Genomic DNA, 22,977 nt, shown 5'->3' with positions numbered 1-22,977 from the left:
GTGTTTAGCTGCTGGCTGGGTTAAACCATGACAGCAGGCAAGCTACCTAACTGTACAGCTAATACACAGAGCATGCTGTGGTATCTGAAGTGCAATAAAAAAAGAGTACTATCAAAATATAATATAAAAGATTAAAAGCACATCAACAAGCAGGGAAGCCTGAAACCCATTTAACTAAATTCACAAGTTGGTCAAAAATACCTTCCTCATCTGTAAAAGGGACAGCTACACTCCTCTACTTCATCAGAGGGCCAAAAAGAGTGCAAAAGTAGAACAGTCATAGAAAACATATATGCAAGTAGAATACACTTAATGTATTTTTCCTGAATTCAACAGTCAGTCACTTGTTTTTTCTAAATCTAGTTGAAAGCACTCTCATTGTCCTGCCAGAAGTACATCAGATTTTCTCTTGACTTCCTTTCCAAACAGCAGCAGGATGGAAGCTGTAAGTTCCTATACACAAAATGAGACGCAACGAAAGCTTTCCTGAGAGTACGCTGAAGTCAATGAGTTTACACAGAGAAACCAGTCACAGCAGGGTAAAAAGTAAGATATGCAACTTCATAACTCCTTTAATACATGCTAGGTATATTTCCTTTTATAACTTGGAGGAGCTGCCATAAAAAGAAGCAATTTACATAATCACAAAAGAAATAAAACAAGAATGAATGATGACACAGGTAAATCATATATTTAATTTGAAATTTAGTACTGGAACTGCCTGTACATATCTGAACCATCTAAGGGTGCGGAAAAGATTCTGTAAGAGACATCACCCTGTGAGAGTGACTTTTTTTTTTTTTTTTTAAGTATAGTTTTTGTTGCTCCCCTCTGTCATATGCCTAAGTAAGTCCCAAGTAATCAACACCGTTCCTAAGAACAATTACAGCTACTAGAAAATCTTCTAAAAAGTATTGTCTACACACACATACACACACACACACTAAATATATATATAAAAAAATCTGTACTCTAGCGCTGGTCCTGCTGCAGAACTGAGCAATCATGAAATTCAACACCAGGGAAAAAGGAAAGTTCTTATGCGGCCAAAAGGTTCTTACTATTATCATTCTTTATATACACGTACAAACTTTTTAATATATACACAGTGCAACTGTTTTAACCTAGAAGTTAAACTTTTTAATGAGGAAAAACACTCTTTTAAATAAAACAAGGGACTTGAAGAAGGCCTTATTTCAACAATTTTGTATTCCAATCTAGAAGCACTGACATTACAGATTTAGACATACAGCCACTTACATTCAGCCTCCTAAACCCAGATGTATATCGATAAAGCTAAATTAAAATCTTACAGGCACAAACGGAAGGCTAAGTTCTATCCTGATTCCTGATTTAGTCATTGATAAAAGAATTATATTTGTCAACATGTGGCACATCTGGAAGAGTTAGAGCCATGGACCGGATGGGGAGTAAATCAGGACAGAATTAGACCTCTTGAGCACACGGCTGTATGGCAGCCAGATGTGCTCTCTGTCAACAAACATAATCCCTTTCGAGTCATTGACTCCATCACCAGCAGAAGTGGCATTATTAGCCAATGCTGTCTATGCAGTTTCACTAATGTACTCCCTTGGTCTCAGGGATAAACATGTGCATAATCCTGCGCTGCACGACTCCCACACACTAAACAGGAGTCATGCAGATTGGTCAGACCACCCAAGCTGAAGGTCAAACAGTGCAACTTGTAAAATGTCCAGACTGCAAATCCCCGACCCGTACTGGTAAGCAGTCTCCTTACTTCCAGTTCACTGAGTCAGTGGGTAACTACTTGCCAGAGGATTCATGGCAGGGCTTCAGAATAGCAGAGATACCTTCATCTTAAGAAACGTGAAGGGAATAGTTGAGACAGTAGTGCTTGCCATAGGCTATATGACAGGAAAACGGAGCAAAATAGACAGAGAAGTCATAACTATAAAGATCACAGTCATCTCACAGAACTGTCTCTGATGGATACCCCTGTCTCCAGGCTGCAGAAGATACTTGCAGAGCTTGTGTCACCTTCCATGTTCTGCGATTAGAGCAGCAATGATTCTTCTTTGGAAGACGATGACAGATCAGATGACCTTGCAAGCTCTTTTCTAGTACATGCCTTGATATATGCTGCTTCTAATTTTCAATGGCTACATAATGCATAGGAAAAGAGCACTGAAGTTCCTCTACTCAACATGAATGAAAAGTAGAAAGCTGAAATCATAAATGAAGTTCAGAGTCCTCTACTGATAACCAAGCCAATCAATCAGCATTACATTTAAGCTATTGATGCCATCAGGACTATTCCTGGAGAAGAGTACCACCTCAGCCTGTCTAAAGACGACAAAATGTGACTCATGACCAAGTTATACAAGTATCACTTGCATTCCAAAACCAAAATATTACAATGCAAAAAACTAATGAAGAAGCATGAGTTTAAAGCTTCTTGACTGGACCTGCTACTTCTGTGGATGCATAGACTGAGACTGCCTTGCTAACTGATAAAGAACAAATAAATAAATAAATTCATAAATAAGTGAATTAATGCTACCTGGAAATGACTTTTATGATACATTAACAAATATTTTTAAAGGTGTATTATGCTGAAGTTAATGACAAACATTGTGTGATGGACCAGCAAAACAAAACAAAACTTAGTGTGTTCAGTTGTCTGGCTTTGAAGATGGGAGATGTCTAAGTCTATGACATGACAACTACTCTTACACACATGAAGATGGCCTAGGTCCCACCAGAGATTACACAATGTCTTAGCTCATAAAAGGTCACCCCAGTATAACAGCCATTGGGTAAAGGTGAATTATTCTCAAGCAGGTGAATTACACTGATAGTTTTATTTAGAGGAATTTAATGGAAGTGTTTAACTTCAACAATGCTCTCAACTGATAAAGAACAACAGAAGAGCAAGCCTTACTGTTATATGCCATTTGAGATTTCCTTATACATCAAACTTTTTAAGTTAAATTCTAAACAAAGAATTTTTACCATTTCTCTTGATGAGAGAATTGTTCTTATCCTATGCGTGAAAGTGTGTCATATTCATTAAGAAATGCTACAAAACCTCCTAAAGCATGCCTTATAATGGAGCTACACACCTGACTCCTAAGTTGAGCCTATAATGCATTATTAATGTAATATAATGTATTATTTCTGCACACTTTTCTGAAACAGTTGAACAGTTTAACTGGTTTACAGACAGCTAATTAGGGAGACAAACACACTGGGGTCTGGCCTACTCTGGATACACAGAGTGTCTTCTACTTTTAAAGACATTTGTGGAGTTTCACAAGGAAAGTGAAATATTACTGCCTGGTTTAGAACAAATTAGAAAGCTGCCAACCAACACAAGCAGCAATGATTTATGCTGCTTTCCCACTACAAGTTATTATTTTAATAGCTGGTATGAATTTTTCAGGACTATCTTTAAATTCTATAGGTTAAATACAGGTGTTTCACATGCAGACAACAAAGATCTACCCTGCTTTACATCTTCACTAGCCTATTGAGCTTTAGAAGATTTTTTATTAGACAAACGACAACATCACTCTGCCAAACATAAAAGAAATGCAAAGGGATTATTAGTCAGGGAAATCTTTAGCAAGCCGATACTTTCCTCGCTGCAGCTGTTTTCAGAATGGAAGTGATCATTACTCAGACTTACCAGAATTCCTGAAGGGGTGGAAAGTCACTCACAGTTCAGCATTTTCTGCCTAGAGACTGCTGGAGTCATGATACACATGGAAAAATCAGCATATTACAAAGGTTACATAGGAGAAGAATTCTCAGCTGGACAAATAGGTAATTTTCATGGCACCTCCTTCCGTATTACATAAGTGTTCCTAAAGTAACAGAAATTTTTTATATATATATATATATATATTTTTTTTTTTTTTGTGCTGCCTGAACAGTGACTGTGTATTAACTTTAATATTGCATTTTATTGCAGAAAAATAAAATTAGTGCCTGTTGATAATGACAATAGCTATCTGGCAACAAAAAATCCCTTCCAGGGCTGTGTAAATGGAAATAAGGATCATGCAATAGATGGGTATGTCTTTCCCTGCAGAATTAGATCAGATGATTGGTATGAGAAACAGCAGCACAGCAAGATAAAACATATGCATAAAGAAATCACACTGGAGATCGGGAGTAACTGTGGACACTGTGCTCACTTTTGCTTCTTCCTACTACTTATCACGGAAAGGTGGAAAGGTTGGGAAATACTAGAAAAATATCAGCCCTATTTAGAATACTTCCTCCATGCACAACAGCAGCACTACTACTGGCCATCATGAAAGGCACATACGACCTTCAGCCTTTAGCCTTGTTAAAAGCTGTCTAATTGATACTGAAGGATTTTTTTGGCAAGCTCTAGGACTGAGACTAGTACTTACGGTACAGTTTGAGTTATATTAGGGCTAGCAGCAGTCTTGTGTGAAAAAAAAAACAAAACCCACAAAAACTTCACTGCACTAGGAACAACAGTGTTGTTGGCTTAATATGCTGCCTGCAATATCAGGTATTTAAAGAGAATCTTGAGTCTGAGAATTTTATACATAATTGGATTTCAAGCAACAAAATTAGAAAGAAAAAAAAAAAGGAAGTTATTAGCCTCAGCTTATTTCTTCCTAATTTGCATCCAAATACATCGAGCAACAGAGCTGTTTATTTTAAAAAAAGCCTGTGTTATTTCATTGAATAAGATTACTAAAAGAAAATTAAAACCCCCTTGGGTTAGATGAATTTGGCCTGAAGCTATCACAAATGAGCCTTACCCATGAACCCGTGATTCAGGGACAGAACATTTGCAATCACTAGCAGTGAGCTCAGCTTCCTCCATCTACAGCTCCCAGAGGCCTGCTCCTTGAAGCCAGGCCTACACACAGGCAGGGCAAAGCTGAGGGAATTTATTTGCCTTGTGCTTCTTACCAGAGTGCAGCTTCAATATCCGAATGTTTGCAAACTCCTGGCTAATAACAATGGACCTTGTGTCTTCTCCATCCTCTGACAGCCACTGTGTTTTATTGGGGTTATCAAAGCAGGATTACCTGGAGTTTATCAGCACAAAGCCACCTACATAACATTAAAAAACAAAAGCCACAGATATTACTAGCATCATCTTGAACTAATTGCGATTTTTCCAACTAAGGATTCGCATTTGCTTGCACTAAAAGCTGACTAACCTGCTGAAACAAGCCAATGCCACTATTCCAGCCTATGATGCCCCACGTCTAACAGGACATGAGAAGATAACGCAATTCTCCCCTTCAAATAACTTTCTGAAAGCAACAAATTTTATGGGTTTTACGGATTAGGGGGAAAAGGAACGGCTTCAGCTGAGGGCGCTGCCTATTCCTCCCCTTCCCGCCACTTCCCCTCAGAGAGCCAGGCCGGACCCCAACGCGACGCCAGGGGGCGCCATTTTGCCTTCCCTCCTCATCCCTTCCACAGCCCCTGAAGCACCGCGGCGCCATCTTCTATTCCTTCCTCACGCCTCTCCTTAGCCCCATCCCGGCTCTGCCGCCTCATAACTAAGGTGGTGCCACCGGGAAGGACTCCTTGCTCGTGCCTGCCCCGAAGATGAGTTTGTGGTCACTTACTGTTAAATTATCTCACGGTAATTCTGGGTGCTGCAAGTTACGGGGCCCTCCTGCAGGGAGGGTCAGGCTTGATGCCATCGCTCAAGTGGCTCGTGAGGGAGACCAGGCTGTGGGAGCATCATGTGCTTGTGGCCTGAGGGCTCTCAGCCCCACAAATTGTACTATCATATTTTCTCTTGTTTCTTCTGACAGAAAACTTTCTGGGCCATGCAGCTGTGCCCACAGCTGTGACAAGTGCTGCTGGCTGCTGACTTATGTCAGCCTCGGAGCTCTCCTCCAGCTCTGATGAGGTACGTGGTGAAGACTGGGGCCTGGGGACCAGCTTTACCTCAGAGATGGCGCCTACAGGTTCTTATTTTCCAGCCTCTTCACTGACTGACTTTTTGCCCCCCCTTTAAAAGGACTTCCCTGTGATCTGTTGTGTAAGAAGGATTTAAACCTGAGGAAAATGAGAGTGGATGTTTAAAATACCCATGGAAAAATTCACCTTTGCCAGGAGCGTGGTATGTTAAATACATAAATAAAAATATATTGATAAATAAATCCCAAATGCAGCAGTTTCTTTGCCATGCAGTATGAGTTACTGGAGCTGTATTTTGCAGCATGTTGTTACATTCCTCTTAAGACCCTCTTTACCTTTATTTCTGCGCTAATCTGACAGGTCTTCTGTGCTTTATTAAGCTTTCCTGGTTGGAATTGATTTTTTTTTCTTTAAAAATCTTTTCCCTGATCAAGGATTTTTCTGCATTAATGAAGCAGTAAGTTCTTGTGTCTATAAATGGAACAGTGTGTGCGACACAGCAAGTGAATGGGGAGCAATAGAGAAACATCTAAGAAAAATACCTCTTCTACTAGCAAAAGCATGGAAGTGAGAAATGTTTTGCAAAATCATCTGGGTATGGGCAGTACCTCACTAGACGTAGGTTACTGTAATACTTGTTCTATGACTTTTGTGTTGTAATTCAACACAAAGTGAAGCAGTATAGCTTTCTTGCAATTATTAAGTTAGAACAATGTGATACTTAAAAGCATTTTTAATTTTCTATGACTTTTTAATCCTGCTTTTTTTTTTTTTTTGTTGGCAGTCCTATAAATGTTACTAGCAGTGTGGTGTTGCTGATTGTGTTAATTGCTCTATAGAACTTGTGTTAATGTAGTGAGCTTAGTTTTGCTGTTACACAGATATCCATTCCCCGTTTCTGGCTTCCCACCAACATATCGTGAAAGCTTGCTGAATAAGAATATTTGGCTGCCCAAGTTTATCTTACTGGCAGTATTGTAGAGATATAATTCACGCTGGTATGGTGAGACATTTGACTTTAATCCTTCAAAGAGACATTAAAAAAAAACCCAAACCCCCCAAAATAAACAAACCCCTTGTGCTAGGTAGTTACAGTCGGAAAATCCTGAAGCCATCCCTGAGGATCACTAGTTCAGAGAGATGGCAGTACAGGACAATTAGATACGAATTTGGTGGTTAGATGAAAGGAAGTGAGAACTCCTAAACCCTCACGGGAGCAGTACTAGCTGATCTACCATGAAATGCAAATGATCAAAATGAGTAAAATGTAAGTTTATATTAATTTTGCCTTCCTCGTTCTTCTTTTTTTTCTGGAGGCAAAAAGATAACATTGTGCACTTGGGTAATTTATTTATTTAGTTTTTAAATTGAAGATTTATATATGGTTCTAACTAGTCTATAGTAGTGAGTTTACTCACAAGGTGCCATTAGATTTTTTTCCTTTAGGCATTTATTTGTGAAAGCAATTCTCATTTATGGCAAAAAAATGTGTCTGGGAGAGTGAGTGTATTTGCTGGTAAAGCAAACATATGGAATGCCTGGGAAGGTGACAGTCTGAGCAGGAGGTCATCTCCTAACTTAAATTAATAAAACTTTCCAAGGGTCTGGTTCAGGTAAGGAGGACACCATGGTCAGAATGGTGGTTTTCCCAGAGTGAAGCTAATGCGTTATGTTTTTAAATATGCTTATCCTGGGGAAAAAAAAAAACAAAAAACAAAAAACAAAAAAACCACACACAACAACAACAAAAAGCAGCTACATCACTTGTGTGTTAATAGGGGAAAATGATGTTCAGAACTAACAGTGTGCTGCCCAGGCAGTAATGCCTGTTGCCTAACGCTGGGGTGGATTTTGCATAATGTGGTAGCTTTTGCAATGCTGCAGCCAGGTGAAAGCCTTCTGACTACCATACACTTGAAAGAAGTCAGCTTCTAATTTTTCTACTGAATGAAGTGTTGGAAACTTTAAGTACTCATTCTGATGCACGATGGAAACAAATCTGAGACTTAAGTGCAAACATTCTATGGGAACACCATAACAAGAGGACTGCTGTTTTTCAAACAGCAGAGTTGTTGGTAATTGTTTCTCTTCAGAGACTTGTTAGTAAAGCACAAGCACTTTTGTAGGCCTGTCCACAGCTGTGGGAGATGTGGCACAGCTGTGTTGCACTGTTACTAAGGCTAGGATGCTGTACCACTGTAGGTCTCTCTGTGCAGCCCAGTGTGCCAAAGTTAACATAAAAGTTTAGCCTAAAAGTTGTAATCTCATTGTTCTTAAGTTTTTCCTCATTCTTCTTCTCACTCCTCCATCCTTCTGTGTCTAAGGATACATGTTTCTGTCTGAAGGAATCCTGCTGGTTTTGGCTCTTCACAGAGATAAGCCTCGCAAACTTGGGCAGGCAGTTGTCTGCAGTGTGGTACCTGCGAGTTGGGCTCTCTCTAGCTGAGGAAACTTGTGACCTGTGTCCTGTTTCCCCTGAGAGGCTCAGCTAAAGCTTTCTTGGTGGAAACTGCGTGTTTGAGCAAGCCTGTGAATGATCTGCTTGTGCAGTAGGAAGCATCAGCTGAGGCATTGGATGAAGGACAGAAAGTGCTGATTGGTGCCGAGAGCCTATCTAGTTTCCTTGACTCCTGGGATGTTAGTTGGGTAGAATGGGGTCAAAATAGATTGTTAAGTTTATATTTTAAAACCAGCAGAAATGTCCAGGAAGGTAGACATTGAAGCAACAATATGATGGATGGAGAGCAGCATGATTCATTTGTTGCACAAATTAGTGCGTAAAGTAATTACAGTTATATGATTCTACAGGCTCAGTGTAGCTGCTGGGAAGTGCCCACTGATTTTAAACTGGTTTTGGGTGATGCTTCTACAGAGCAGAACGGAGACTACTTCTGATGAAGTCAGGCATTTTTTAAAGTAATAAGCATGCACAAAATCTTTTCCTTGGGGGTTCTCCAGGAGGCAATAGGAATACAGATGGAACCTTAAAAGCAAGGGTATGGGAAGGCCAGATCAAGTAATATGAGAGAATTGTATATGAGATCTTGAATACATATGTAATTATTAAAACGATTGTATACTTGCAAGAATGGGGGTAATGTTTGTAAATTTGTGTTTGGATGGTAGCTAGCACATTGGTCTGTATGCAAAACCTTATGTGTGATTAATGACAAATAGTAAACTTGCTTGAATAAAATAGCATCCTTCAGGGTGTGAATGACCAAGGCATCTTTGAAGATGTGCAGGATTTTTATCATTTCCCTACCTAGTGACTGGGAGCAATGGAAGTACTTTTGTGAACGTGCTGGTTATAAGAAATCTTCTCTTTCTGTCCCTGGGTGAATAAGTCGTTCTTCTAGGTAAGACTTCTCTTAATGCCATCATAATTGTAGCATGGCTTATCCTGCTACTTTGCTGCTGCTGCTTTTCTGCATTCTCTTCCTGCTCTAATTTTATGTGATAATGTTTACTGGGATTTGGGTGGCCAATTGTTTGGCAATGGATGACTCAGAATGGTGTAACTGTCACCAGCTACGTTAATATTTACAGAGCAATTAGCAGAATATTATGGTGTCCCGTCCCTCCTCTGTTCCCCCACCCCGTGTAAACACGGAAGCAACGTGACAGCTGTTATTTATGTGTAGTCAAGCAAGATGGTTTATAGCTCTGTGGCATCCAGTGCAGAATCCCAGAACTTGATTACGGGAGACTCAAGAATTCAAGGTGACTACCTGCTGTACTGAGCAGAGGTTTACGGAGGTGAATTTAAGAGGCAGAGCAACACATACCTTTTAAATAATGCTTCTTCCCAGGTAGGTCTTAGATCCTAAGCTACAGATGCAATAATTTCTTCCTTGTTCTACAGGTGGAGAAACTAAGGTACAGGACAGTGATAAGTCCTGTCTGTCACTGTGGAGGCTGGACAGGGAGTGCTGATAAAATAACTTGGATTTCTCGAGACTTAAATCTAATTCCCATGACTTCTCTAATGACATGGGAATATCACAGCAGACGGTAGTTTTCAGGCTCTTGCAATCTCCCCTCCGTATTTCAAGGGGGAGTTGTGTGAAATTTCAGATGGGTCTATGCACAGGTTGCTATACAGCATGCACAAACCCAGTTTTCTTAGATTCCTTTTGTGAATCTGTCACAAATAGTTCATGATCTCCTTCCCTGCCCCCCAGAGAAGTGTGAACCACAGGATGAAAATTGCTGGTGTAGGAGTGTTGTTAGCCAAGGCTGTAAGGCCTGAAGTGTGAAGGAAAACATGTTTGAAGGCAGGTTTGAACTTGCTACATTAACCTGCTGCTTCGCTCTTCAGATAGTTGCACCTGCTACTTTGCTCTTCACATAGTTGCAGCTGGAGAAAAAATCTCAAGTGAAATTGTTGTGGAATGCGTTTGACTTCAGGTCAGAAAAGGAAGTTTTGTCAACTTTTGTTTGTGGATGCCACTGTGTGGTTCCTGAAGGACCGCAGTGTGGTCCAGGTTAGGGCAGTGGTGGAGCAGCTCTTTTATGTGGAGCAGCTGTGCTGACTTGAGGAGCCTCTGCCTTGTTGCAGGAGTCAAAACTGGGAGGAACGTAAATGGTGACAGGCAGGTACTGCCCTTAGTGTCTTGGTATGTCAGTAGGGCCCTTCAGCTTATATTTAGGGACAGCTCGGGCAGGCTTGGCTGGTTCAGGGACCATCACCCCAGTGGAAGTGCTGACAGCTGCCTGACAAGTACCATCGGTGTGGGGTTTAAAAGAAAACAGCCTGTGGAGCAGTAGGATTGGAAATGGTATTCTAAACCTATACTTGGAGATGTGGGGTTGGGGAATGGGAAAAGGAGTGGACAATGCTGCCTGAACTTCATTGACTTTTTTTTTTTTTTTTTTTTGTATGGAAGACTTTTATTTCTTTATGATGGCTTTGTATTTCCTCACAGGGACAAAGCCGGCATCTGAGTGGGACTGCTCTGCCTTGACTACTTGTAGCCCTGGGGTTTCCAGGCAGTGCTGCAGTGTGTAGCGTAGGCTAACCTCAGCGCTCTTAAACAATAAAGCTGGGCTAAGCCAGTTTAGCTCTGCCAGGAATCGGAGCTTCAGAAAAGCAGTTTGTATTTCAAAGTGTCTTTGGGCTTCTCATGTTATGTTTCCCATAGATGGTTGGATATACTGTGCTACTATATGCAAGCCTATGGAGTTCTTGATCTCAACAACTAGACAGCCTGTGTGTGTTTTCTGTTGCATGCCCATGTGTTGAGAATGCTTAGGGAGTTAGGTTTCACTCCATGTAGGTGAAGTGATAGGAATTTTGATTATAAAATAGAAGAGGTAAGTTCATTTGAGCTTAAATCCGTGTTTTGCGTTGGAGACGTAAGCATGTAGCTTGTAATCTGCTTTTGTTAAGTTCTTTTGTTTTATGTGCAATAATTTAAAGATGTTTAGAGTTTAAGTTCATTGCCAAGTTCTTATATCTATGATTAAGCATGTGTGCAATATAAATAGACATTTTTTTGAACCATGTGTTCCATAAAATATCAGTAGCACATATAGTGCTGTAGGTTCAGGGATTCATTGCTTCTTTGGTCTTTAAAAATATTCTTGTTTAAAAGGCCATAATACTGCTTTTCACTCGATACTTAACTGCAGCTAGAAATGAGAGAAGGACGTGGGCATCATGCTGTCTTACGGGCTTTTGGTTTAGGTTTATTTTGCTCTTTTTGATTACTAAGAAACGTTGTTAGAATAAAAAAAGAAGTCTTCCCTGGTGAAAGAGTATTGAAGTTCCCTTCAGCCGCAAGAAAGAACTAGTGTAGAGCCAGTCCAAAAGCAGGGCTTGTTCCCTGGATGAAGTCTTTGTGTTTTATCCCTGCTACTAACTGTCTAGATTAATTTCTTATCACAGAACAGCTTAATGGTAATCCAGTTCCAACCCCCTGCCAAAAGCAGGGATGCTACCCACCAGATCAGGCTGGCCAAGGCCTCATCTAGCCTGGCCTTGAACACCTCCAGGGCAGCCTGTGCCAGTGCCTCACCACCACCTGAGTGAAGAATTTCCTCCTACCCTCTAATCTAAATGTCCTCTCTTTTAGTTTAAGGCCATTCTCCTTGTCCTTTCACCATCTGTCCATGTACAAAGTCCCTCGCCATCTTTTTCATAAGTCCCCTTTAAGTACTGAAAGGCTGCGTTGAGGTCTTCCCAGACCCTTCTCTTCCCCAGGCTGAACATCCCCACCTCTCTCAGCCTGTCTTCATAGGAGAGCTGCTCCAGCCCTCTGAGCATCCTCATGGCCTCCTCTGGACCCGCTCTAACAGCCCCACAGCCTCCTTGTGCTGGGGACCTCTGACCTGGACGCGGCACTCCCAGTGGGGCCTCCCAAGGGCAGAGCAGAGGGGCACAATCCCTTCCCTCCCTTCCTCTTTTGATGCAGCCCAGGATGCAGCCGCCCTTCTGGGCTGCAAGCACGCACTGCCAGCTCATGTTGATCTGTTTGTCCACCAGAACCCCCAAATCCCTCTCTGCAGGGCTGCTCTCAGTGAGCTCTTCTCCCAGTCTGTGCTCCTGTCTGGGTTGCCCCAACCCAGGTGCAGCCCCTTGTACTTGTTGAACCTCGTTAGGTTCACGTGGGCCCACTTTTCAAGCTTGTCCTGTCCCTGTGGATGGCTTCCCTTCCTTCTGGTGTATCAACTGCACCACTCGGCTTGGTGTCATCTGCAAACTTGCTGCGGGTGCACTTGATCACTTGCCTATGTCAGTGAGAGAGATATGAAAAAGCACCGGTCCCAGGACAGACCCTGCGGGACACAGCTCTTCACCAGCCTCCACCTGGACACAGAGCCAGTGACCACCACTCTTCCTCAGTCAAGTCAGGGTATGTTTTTAAGAATCAAGTGAGAAACTAGATTTTATTGGGTGGCACTACAGAAATTTGAGGGGGCAGGCAGCTGGTGGCATTGACATGACTGGGGTTTTGCTGCTGCTCTGTGATAGTTGCAGGCGTTTTCTGCACCAGGGGAAGGCAGCAGCTTATGTTTGTTATTTACTTTTATACTACATTTGTGTTCACGTGGGGAGGAGTTGACCTGCAAAGTATGTTCCAGAGTTTTAACAGTTCCCTTCTCTGCTGAGAATGAAGCACCCTGGAAACTGTCAGATCTTGAAGCAGCTGATGAAATAATGACAGACGTGTAGCCACCTCAGGCATCTTGCTCAGCTGCATTCATGGGTTCTGCTCTATGCAGAGAGTTGTCTGCGTTCCCAAACTGCAATATGCAAGACCATGGTCCAGAAAATCTTAATTTCTTGGTTGTATGTTCAATTCCAAGTTTGATGATGAGAGGACACAGATTTGCTAGAAAAGCACAATGTTCCTTTAGTTTGATACATTCCTGCTAGAAAATCTGGACTCTGTTCCTGTCTCCTGAGACACCTCCTCACTCTAAACTTTGTGCTGTAACTGCAGCGAGGTTAAGGCTAGCCTCTTTAACTCTGCGGCTAGCAGAAGCTCAGAGGAATCCAGCTTCACAGAAGCAATTGTGCTTACCCTATTATTTGTTTGTCAACTGGTATCAATTAAGTGATTACAAGCTCATCCATCTCTGCATGCTTTAGGATGGACAAGCTTTCAATATTTCTTGGGGACAGAAATATGGAAGCAGTATGTTGCAGTTGCAAGGATTGCAGCATGGCCCCTGTCATTTGGGGGCTGATCATACAAAGCAAGGCTGTGCACGCTTTAGCACCCTTCTGGCTGTATGCAGTAACACCACAAGGTACAGTGTGTGCACCTGGATCCCATGCACCTCTGAACACGAGTGAAGGGTTGTTTGCAAGAAAATCTTTGTGAATTTATGACAAGAACCCAACCTAGAAATTGGAAGCCGCCTTTCTTTATTAGCGCTTACTGCTTTGTATCCAGAATTTGATTTCTACAGAAACAAATTGATTTTTAAACACAGAAGTATATCAATGTATTCATTCACCACTGATTTATTTGGATAAATGTGACATTTAAATTCCAACCACCTTCAACCCTTTGCCCTTCCTATGGTAATTAATTCTTACTTTGTTCCAGTCCCACTCAGAACAGGCTTAATCAGTTGTGGATGTTATCCCCAACATCTGTGACGTTTGTGTAAAACCTTTAGGAGCCCGACGCTGTATGAAATTGCTCTCATTACACAGTTCATTTTGAGATTGTAAGTACCCATGCTGCTCAGAAAACAGGATTAGGGTGAAGTATTGTATTAACGCACTTAATCCATAACTAAAATAATATTCATTACTCCTATCCTGTTTTAGAAGACAAATGTTTTATTTAAGCTGGGAATGACCTTTCTGAATAGGACTTAAATAGTTACAATATGAAATTGAAGTCCGTAATGAAAAAGATTAGTTGGAGCTTGTAATACACCAAGATTAGGTACCAGATAGGAGGCAGTGTCAGAGGTGTTGCCACTTTGACAGAGCCACTTCTCCGCAGCTGGCAAGGATAAAATTTTAAGTCCTTTCCGAAAAGTTGTTCTGTGGTGTATGTCAGAGCAGTCCAAAAACCATCTTCCCGGGATATGCCTGAGTTCCTTGGTAGTAAGGCACTAGCTTTTTAGACCGCTGCCTGGCTGCTGGTATTTCCAGCCATGTCTGTGTTGTAGCCACGTTTTTTGGCTCACGGGCCAGGACTGAACTGGAGGATTCCAGAGCTCAAACAATGAGAGCCGACAGCTTCAGTGAACGAGCCAAGCTCCTGTCGTGGGTGGCTGTCACAACACACATGCTTTGCATGTTCGCTAGAGGATGGATGAAGAGCATTAGAGCAAGCAGTAATGCTGGGATTTTCTCCATGCACAGAGGCTGTCTGTAGTCTCTGTCAAAATTACTTCTAGGCTGGAAACAACCGCGGGGTCTTTGTTGGCGAGCTTGCCATGGCAGGGTCATGCTGGTGACTGCCTTTAATTGAAGTGAACGCAAAATGGCTGCCTGCGTACAGCGGGGCTGCAGCATCGTGCAGAGAAAAGAAAGGCACAGCTGCTGTGTGCCTGCTTAACCTTGCAGCATTGCCTTGCCTGAATTTGCTAAACTCATCACATTGCTAGTCCCAGTTAGGAATAAAAGAGGAATTGTATTCTTTAGCGAAGTATTAAAATGTTTCTAGTCACAGAATGCCTTTAACAGCCTTTGGATACCTCGGTTATCCAAGACAACAGAGTCCTGCTGAAGCAGAAGGAAGCTTCACACTTTTCATTCTGCTTTGGGAACGTTTTTGTAAAGCGCGTTGAGGAAAGGCATGCACGTATCTCTGGTTGTAGTTCGTAGTTATGGGATGATTGACTGGGCTAGGGGATGCTCCATGTTTATTGTCCGTTCTGCCTGATTCAGGGTGAAGTCCTTCCTTCCTGCATAAACTGAGCAGGGAATAAAAGAGAATCTCCCTGTTAAATAACAATTTGGTATACCTGGATTCGTTTTTACCCAACTTGACACAAGTCACACAAGTCACTGCTGTTTTTCCAAACTACGGCAGTACTGATAGGAGGGGATAATATGAATAGAAAAACCTAAGAATTAGCAGAACAGGTGACAGAAGGAACAACAGTGAAGTAAAGTTATCATTTTGTACAGATCTTTGTTATATACACAAAGTTTTGCTGAATGTTGGTGCCTAGCACAGAACAAGAAAGAGGAATGGAGGGAAGGAAAAATCAAACAATTCTGCAAGACCTTCTACTGTTTTTTCTTCTTGTGAAAAAAGCATCAGTTAAGCAGCACAGAATCTGGTCTGGATAAGGAATGAGCCTGGCCAGAGCCAATCCCTTGGTCAGATAAGTGAGACTTCACGTTCTCTGCAGCTTGTTGTACCAGCAGGTAGAGAAGCCTTCCGTGTTTCTTTTTGGCTAGAGGATTTAGTGATGTAAGAACCGTGGAGGATGGACATAAGGCCTTCAAAAGGGCCTTTCCAAATTGCCAGGGACAGGTATCCCGGATGGTTCAGAAATGAAGTCTTATCTCTCTCTGAGAGATCATTTCTGTACTTAGTGGTGGAATTAAGATCTCCTTTATTTTCTTGTTCACCAATTGCCCTTCTTTCCATCTCTGTGTTAGCATTGGTTTGAATTGATATTTAAGATGTGAAAATATTTTGCCATTTTTGGATAATTTTCTGTTAACACGAAGCTGCTGTGGGAGAATGATCATGATTACGTATTTTAAAAGGAGTTTTCAGTTGAAATTGATTTCAGAAAAAAGGGATAAAAGGAGATGAGCACAATTAAAAAAAAAAAAAAAACACTCAAATATCAATGAGACATATGACATATTTTGGTTAAAATGCATTAATCTTGTGTTCAAATCTACTTTTTTTTAAGGAGAGTGGTCTTATGGAAGAAATGTTCTCTTGCAGAATTTTCTACTTGTCTAGTAAGCTTTCGGGGATTGTTTAAACTTGCTGTAGAATATCTGTCATTTTCTATTATCATTTTATAGGCATTTATGTGTCATTTATGAAGAAGCTATTCAATTTCATCTATAATAAATTGTAAGGGTCTACTTCATAAAGGATCTGTATGTGACTGCCAAAGATGTGGATCATCATGCAGTCCCCTTTAAATATCTTTCTGGGAGATCAGCGTAGCAAAAAATCTCTCAATAGGAATACGACTTTATTCTAACTGTGCTTGAGCATGGAAACAAACATAAACTTTGCCAGGGAAACAGCCCGCGTGAAGTGAGCGCTGGTGCAGTCACTTGGTGCAGTCTCAGCCAGAATCGGAGTTTCTGATTACCATAAATGAAAAGAGGTTGTATAGGCTGCTTGCCTCCCCTTGTAGGACAGTGAAAGCAGTGCCATGCCAAATACTTGTGATGAGCTTCAATTCATGAATAGAAAGGCATGGGGTGATCTAGACTAGTGAGTAAGGATTAAAAGAAAAAAAGAGGTGTTAAATGATTGGTGCCTGTTGGTTAAAGGGCAGTGGGGAGAACTGGCACCTTGAGGTGCTGTGTGGGGGCTGTGCTGGGCCCCTCTGCCCTGCCTGGGTGCCTGCAGGGTGCTAGCACCGGGCTCAGGAGAGCGCAGCCTGCTGGGTTCCCTGGCCCCAGCACTCAGCTGAAGGGCCAAGGCAGGCCCTTAGTGGGGTGAGATGGGAGTGCTTTGCTCACCCTGTGACCAGGTTTTGGTGCTAGGTTTGGAGAGGAGGGAAACAGGCAAAAAGAGAAGTTTGATTGTAGAGATTTCATGTAGCACAAGATGGCAGTAATGCTCTACTATTTTTACATTCACTATCCTGGAGTTGAACAGACATGAAGTTAGAGCTGCAGAATGCAAAGCTGAGACTTTTTGCCTTAGAGATAACTTCATTTGCATCTCTCCCCCTCCTCTCCCCTACAGACACACAGACTTTGTTCCATTCTTCCTGTTTTTCCTTGAGGTGCAGGGGTGGGATAGAAGGGGAAACAAGTTACCAGAGCGTCCTTCCTCAAACCCACGCAAACTGAATCCAACCGAGGTTGGTACTGAGGGAAGATGAGTTGCAACATGCTCACCAACCCTCCAGTCACTGCTGGACCTCTGCTAGGTACAGGCCCTGTGGAGCTGCACTGGAGGGACCGAGACAGCACAGACTGAGATCTGAGCACAGGGACCATCAAATCATGCTGTGGTGTAGATGTATTTCTCTGTTACTTACGGCAGAAAAAAGGTGGTTTTGTCTACCAAGCTCTCTTGTGGTCTTCTTCAGTACAAATCTGAATAATGACTTCTTGGGGCCTTATCTCAGAAATGGCCTTGTGTTGGCTGTAATCATGTAGCCTTGTTCTCAGCTGGAGCGTGCAGTTCTGCCGTGGTGTGTGCAGGCCAGGTCTGTGTCACGGGGGAGCTGCTCGCCACCTCTGGTGGACACCCTGTGGAGGTTAGCTGGGCAGGCAGCAAGCCACACGGCTGCTTGCTCCCTTCCCCCTGCAGTGAGATGGGGGAGAAAAGAGTGTTTGAGATACGGCCAGCTTAATAAGAGGGGAAAAAGAAAAAGGAACTGGAAAAAAATAAACAAGTGATGCAGTGCAATTGCTCACCACCTGCTGACTGATGGCCAGCCAGCTCCTGAGCAGCAGCAACACCCCCTTGCCAGCTCTTCCCCATGAACTGTTCGGCACGATGCCGTGTGATGTGGGACATCCCTTTGGCCATCCTGGGCCAGCTGTCCTGGCTCTGTCCCCTCCCAGCTCCTTGTGCACCCCTGGCCTCCTCCTCACTGGCAGTGGGTGTGAGAAGCTGGAAAGGCTTCATGTAAGCACTGCTCTGCAGCAACTGAAACCTCCGGGTGTTATCTGCCTTGTTCTCAGCCTAAATTCAAAACACAGCACCATGCCAGCCGCTAGGAGGAAAATTAACTCTATCCCAGCCAAAACCAGGACATGCCTTTACCTTGTGTTGGCCTTTGCTCTGCCTTATCTTACTAATAACTCATGAATCGATTTCCATTATGGCTCCCTTCCTGAATTTGCCAATTCTGTAAAACAGCTGTTCAAACTGTTTCCATGGAAAATGAAAACAGTTTGAATGAAAATTTCATTCATTCAGAGACAGTGTTTGCATTCCTGTCGTGAACAGGTGTGGGATTACTTACTTGAAAAATATCTGCATGTTATATGGGGAAAAAGGTACCAGAGTGGTGCCCCCAGCCAGACACTAGACAGTGCAGTAGAAACTCTTGGGACAATTTTGTGTCCTCTTTTTTTCCTGCACAAATTTTACAGAAAGGTGGAGTACATCTAATCACAATAACGTTGCCCATTGTTTTCCAACCAAGCTACAGCACAATATTGTGTTTAAATCCCAGACATGAGGCATCTTTGCCCATGTTACTAGGACAGCAATGATGGTATTACAGTTTGTCCTGCTTTTCTGTAACCTTCCCTCCCACCCCCAGGCTGTTTGGATCAAAGCCTTTGTGTTGGCAGTCAGTGAAGGGAGGTTTCTTGGGGTTAGGTTTATCTCATGCCTCTCGATGAAGAAAACCCAGTGTTCAGCAGCGTGAGGCCCGCCAGATGTCACTCTTGACTCGCGGGAGAAAGCTGTTTGAGAAATCCCCCACTCTGTCTGCCAAACTGCTTTTCCCTTTGCACACTGCTGTGATGCTACCTTGGTGTGGTTGTCATGTGTTCTGGTACAGCGTTTCTTTCAGCCGCGTGTATTGTGAGAGGAAAATGGAATGGTGTTCCTGTGGTTGAATGTGCGGCATGCTAGTGAATTTGAGGAACATGGATTTAGTACAGTTTATGGAGATGACTTTTTCAGATGCATCCACGCAGTGTTCGTATGACAAAATGCCACAACTTGAAATACAGCTGTAATTTCCTTTTATTTGTCTGATTAACTTTCTAGGCAACTGATTACATTTCCACAGTTATTTTGGTACTGTGGCAACAACAGCTAATTCTTGATGTGTTTTGCTATGTAGCACCTTCCAAACATGGAAGTGATGCCACCCTCATCTTGGGCAGCACGTACTGAGGATTAGATTTTGGGTTTCTTGCCTTGGGACATGTCACCAAAGGTTAGCAAAATGTGCCTGGGCAGCTAGGCGGTGGCAGTGTGTAATTCATCTGAAGAATTGCCAGCTGTTTTGCTGCATCCCACAGCCTTTCGCAGCTGGAAGGGTGCAGGAGGTCTGGGTTCTAGCACCATGTTCTAGTTCTGCTGTGGGAGGAACAGCGCTTTGTTGGACTCAGGCTGACTGGAAGGACATCTTACTCCTGATTTTTAAGATTTTGCTAGGTTCTGAGGAACTGGTGCACTTACTACTAGCTTACTTATGAGCTGCTCAGTACAGCCTGAAGCACTGCTTAGCCATAGACAATACGTGTTGAGTAATATCAAAGCGTGCACGGGTATTTTTGACATACATAAGTGCATCCATATGTGTTTTTTGTATATGGTAAGAAAGTTGCTCTGAAAAACAGACTGTAACTATTAAACATATGCTAAAGCTCAGAGTTTCCATTAATTTAATATATCATGCATTGCTGGAGAATATACTGTACTAGCAGGAGATTCCCTCATCTAAGCAGAAATTGTGATTTGGGGTCTCATATGTTTTGTATCACTTCCTTGTCTTGACTCCATCTTAAAAAGTATTGGAGTGCTTTTTGATAAAGTTCCTCCTAGTCTCCCCTCAAAGTAACTTTGCAAATTGTTAGGTTCAAAATTAATAACATGGTCCTTGTGTTGCCAAAATGGAATGGGAGAAAGAGACATTAGCGCTCCAGGATGCAAAGTGGTTTTTGCTACCTGTGGGCTTCCCTCTTTGATGTGTAGTGCATCTTGTGTGCCTTGCTGAAAGGAAACCCATCCACACAACTGGATGTTCTGGGTCAGGACCTGTTTGGGGGGGCAGAAGTAGTGGTTTGAGCCACGAACCCGAGCAGCATTCATTGGGACGCACTGATTGTGGCACAAGTCAAAGCTTCCTGGGTCACATAGGGGTGCTGGCACATTTTCTCTGCAGGAGGAGACGTGGAGGTTATTTATATCTGTGCCCCCGAGGAGCGTCATGCTGCAGTGTGCTTGGACATGCCGGAGTGAGCTGCACATGCTTACAGGCCAGCAGTTACTGGGAAGGTGCAGCAGCAGGGACTCCTGCACGCTCTTGGGAACATGCGGTCAGGTCGCTGGCTTATTACTAGCTCGTATGGTGCTTATTATTTCCTAATGCAACTGCCCACAGTGGATATGTTAAGCTATGGGTATGGTATGTGCTGCTGTATCTACCTGCTGGAGGTTACAGCCACACCTTTGTGTTGCTGTGTGGGTGCACCCCAGGAAGTTTTTGTGCCAGGAAGTTTCAGGTGTGTGTGTGGTCCTTTGTGCCTGGTGCTGTGGTTTGGTCGAGTCTTTCAGGTCTGAAAGGCAGCAGAGATTCATTTTATTTCCTCACTGTGCGTTTGACAGGCAGGCAGGACATTTTCTGCTGTCCTCCCTCCATGAGTTGCGACTATTACCTCCTAAAATGCTTGCGCCACTCGTTGAATTTGTAATTATTTAGCATGTTGTTTGAATGACACCTTTTGTATATGCATTGTTGAGTCAGGGCAAATGGTGTGTTCATTCATGCATACAGACTTAAGCCTGCCTTCCACCAAAGCAATTAAACTCCAGAAACACAACTGTGGCATCAGTCAGCAATGTCAAAATTTGCTTGCATAGCAGTGGATAAACTATTCTTTTCTCTTGTGACTTGTGCATGTGCTCTTTTTCTTCCTTTTGCGTGGTGTAGACTGAGAGCTGGATACTTGTCAAATGCTATAACATGAAGTTAAACATTTGACTTGGGGAGAATGACACATTGACACTTTTCATAATAATTGCTTCCTACACGGGAAACCTCCAGCTGTTTTGGTGGAAATAACATGATGTGACTGTGACAATAATAGAGTCCCAAAGCTTGTAGGCTGAAAATAGAAGCTTATAGATCTGCTTTTAGTTGAAAGGTGGGGTTTTTAACCTTTATACTACTGATCATAAAGATGGCTAGAAATTAAAATTAAAGAAATCCAAAGAAAATTCTTCTAGTTGTTGACACACATACATAAGTGTTGGATGTGACTTTGAATAAGGTTTATTTTCATGGCTGTCCTGCAGGAAACGTCAGGAGTGCCCTTCAAAAAGGATTAGGTTTAGATTTTCTTTTTGCTTTGGAAAATCCAAATTGCAAAATTTGTATCCCAGGACCACCCTGTCAAGTCCTGATGTTACGCTAGCTTAGGCAGCAGAGGAATCTCAGACTCTCTTTCCCTTTGAGGAGTGTATGGCCAGTCCCATGTTGAAGGGAAGGTCATCGGAAGAGAAGTCTGTGGGTGGACACCAATGGGGAAGACCTCCATTTCATGCACTTCCTGTAAGTGAAATCACTGGTGTAAATAGCAGTCATTAAAGTTAGAGCTGAATGGGGAGTAATTATTTTTAATACATGAAACATTAAAGATTGGACAGTAAGAATGCTCTTAATGAGACACATAACTATTCTGTGAAAGGCTGAATATGGTAACTGTATTTCATTATCTGTTTCTCTGGAATTAGTGCTTCTATCCCCCCACAATAAAAACAGGATGAACATACATCTGCTAAATCTTTAATGTCTCTAATGGCCTCTTGGTCATTTGCATTTCAGATCCTTCTTCGCACACTGTAGCAATTTGTGATCTTGGAATGCACTGCGGATTGAAGCTGAAGGTCCTGCTTATTATTATTATTTTTCACCCCCATTCAGCTGTAGGATGCAACAGATAAAACTCTGAAAACTCTGCTGTGATATTTCTGGAGATTCATTGCTGAGATCTCACCATGGAGAGGGTACAGGCTTTGCTAATTGTGCTCTAAAGGGAGTATGCATTTATGCATCTTTCTTTTTAATGACAGCAATTCACAGAATTCATTTAAAAAACAAAACAAAGCATTTGTTGAAGATGGTAAAAAGGCAGCTAGGCAGCACCTGTGGTTGTTGTTTATAGTACTCAGAAGATGGTCCCAGAAGTCCTGTCATGTAACTCAATTAAGAGGTGGTAAAATCACTCAAGTTCAATGTGCCTTGTAGGTGATGGCAGAGCCACTGATAGAGCAACTGCCAAAGAGAACAACTCATGAGACTGAACTATGTTGTTAAGCTGTAGTCTGATTTTTAGTCAGCTGGCAGGAATTGCAAGGTACTGGGACTTGAGCAGAACTTAGGCTTTGCAAATGTGGCCCTTAAAAAGGGATCTGTTTGTAGAACAAGTGACTTGTTCAGCCTGCATCATGCTGAGATTAGTTGTGCCACCTCATCACTATAAATGGCAAATCCAGGAATAGTTTTCTTATTTGTTGGTGAAGGTCAGTTAGTGTTTGTGTTTGTTCACAGTATCCTCCTAGTCTAGCTGAAAGTGTTATGTCACTATGAAGAAGACCTGGAAGGTAGTTCACTACGGTAATTGATTTATTTGGACTTCTGCCAGTCACCAGGGCATATATTGTGGTTTTCAGTAGCAGCTACTAGAAAGTCTCTTTTCTATTAGTCAACTTTATATAAGGCGCCTTAAGGGCTATATTGTAGAAA

General features: G+C 42.4%; 1 protein-coding gene and 1 long non-coding RNA gene across 5 annotated transcripts in view; one reads left to right on the top strand and one right to left on the bottom strand.

The window, feature by feature from the left end:
- Window positions 1-669: 669 nt before the first annotated feature.
- LOC311421275 lies at window positions 670-5,367 on the bottom strand. Its single transcript, XR_014684781.1, has 4 exons — window positions 5,193-5,367; window positions 4,939-5,082; window positions 3,671-3,729; window positions 670-2,141 (listed from the first exon to the last, which is right to left on the bottom strand). It is a non-coding gene; the product is annotated as an uncharacterized lncRNA (long non-coding RNA).
- A 21-nt stretch (window positions 5,368-5,388) lies between these two features.
- Window positions 5,389-22,977, top strand: part of LOC311421272 (uncharacterized protein) — a 223,185-nt gene continuing 205,596 nt past the window's right edge. For 2 of the 4 annotated variants that reach the window (XM_084492972.1, XM_084492970.1), the window contains exons 1-2: window positions 5,490-5,626; window positions 5,802-6,112. In XM_084492972.1, coding sequence (XP_084349098.1) covers window positions 6,068-6,112 — 45 coding nt within the window. In that variant the 5' untranslated portion in view covers window positions 5,490-5,626; window positions 5,802-6,067. Of the gene's footprint in view, window positions 5,627-5,801; window positions 6,113-22,977 lie in introns of all 4 variants that reach the window. The other 2 variants (XM_084492971.1, XR_014684778.1) reach the window with 2 other exon arrangements.

This window comes from Aythya ferina, assembly GCF_964211825.1.
Source record: "Aythya ferina genome assembly, chromosome: 19".
Taxonomy (NCBI): Eukaryota; Metazoa; Chordata; class Aves; order Anseriformes; family Anatidae; genus Aythya; species Aythya ferina.
Note: the sequence above shows the minus strand (reverse complement) of the source record. Positions and strands in the feature narration are given on the sequence as shown.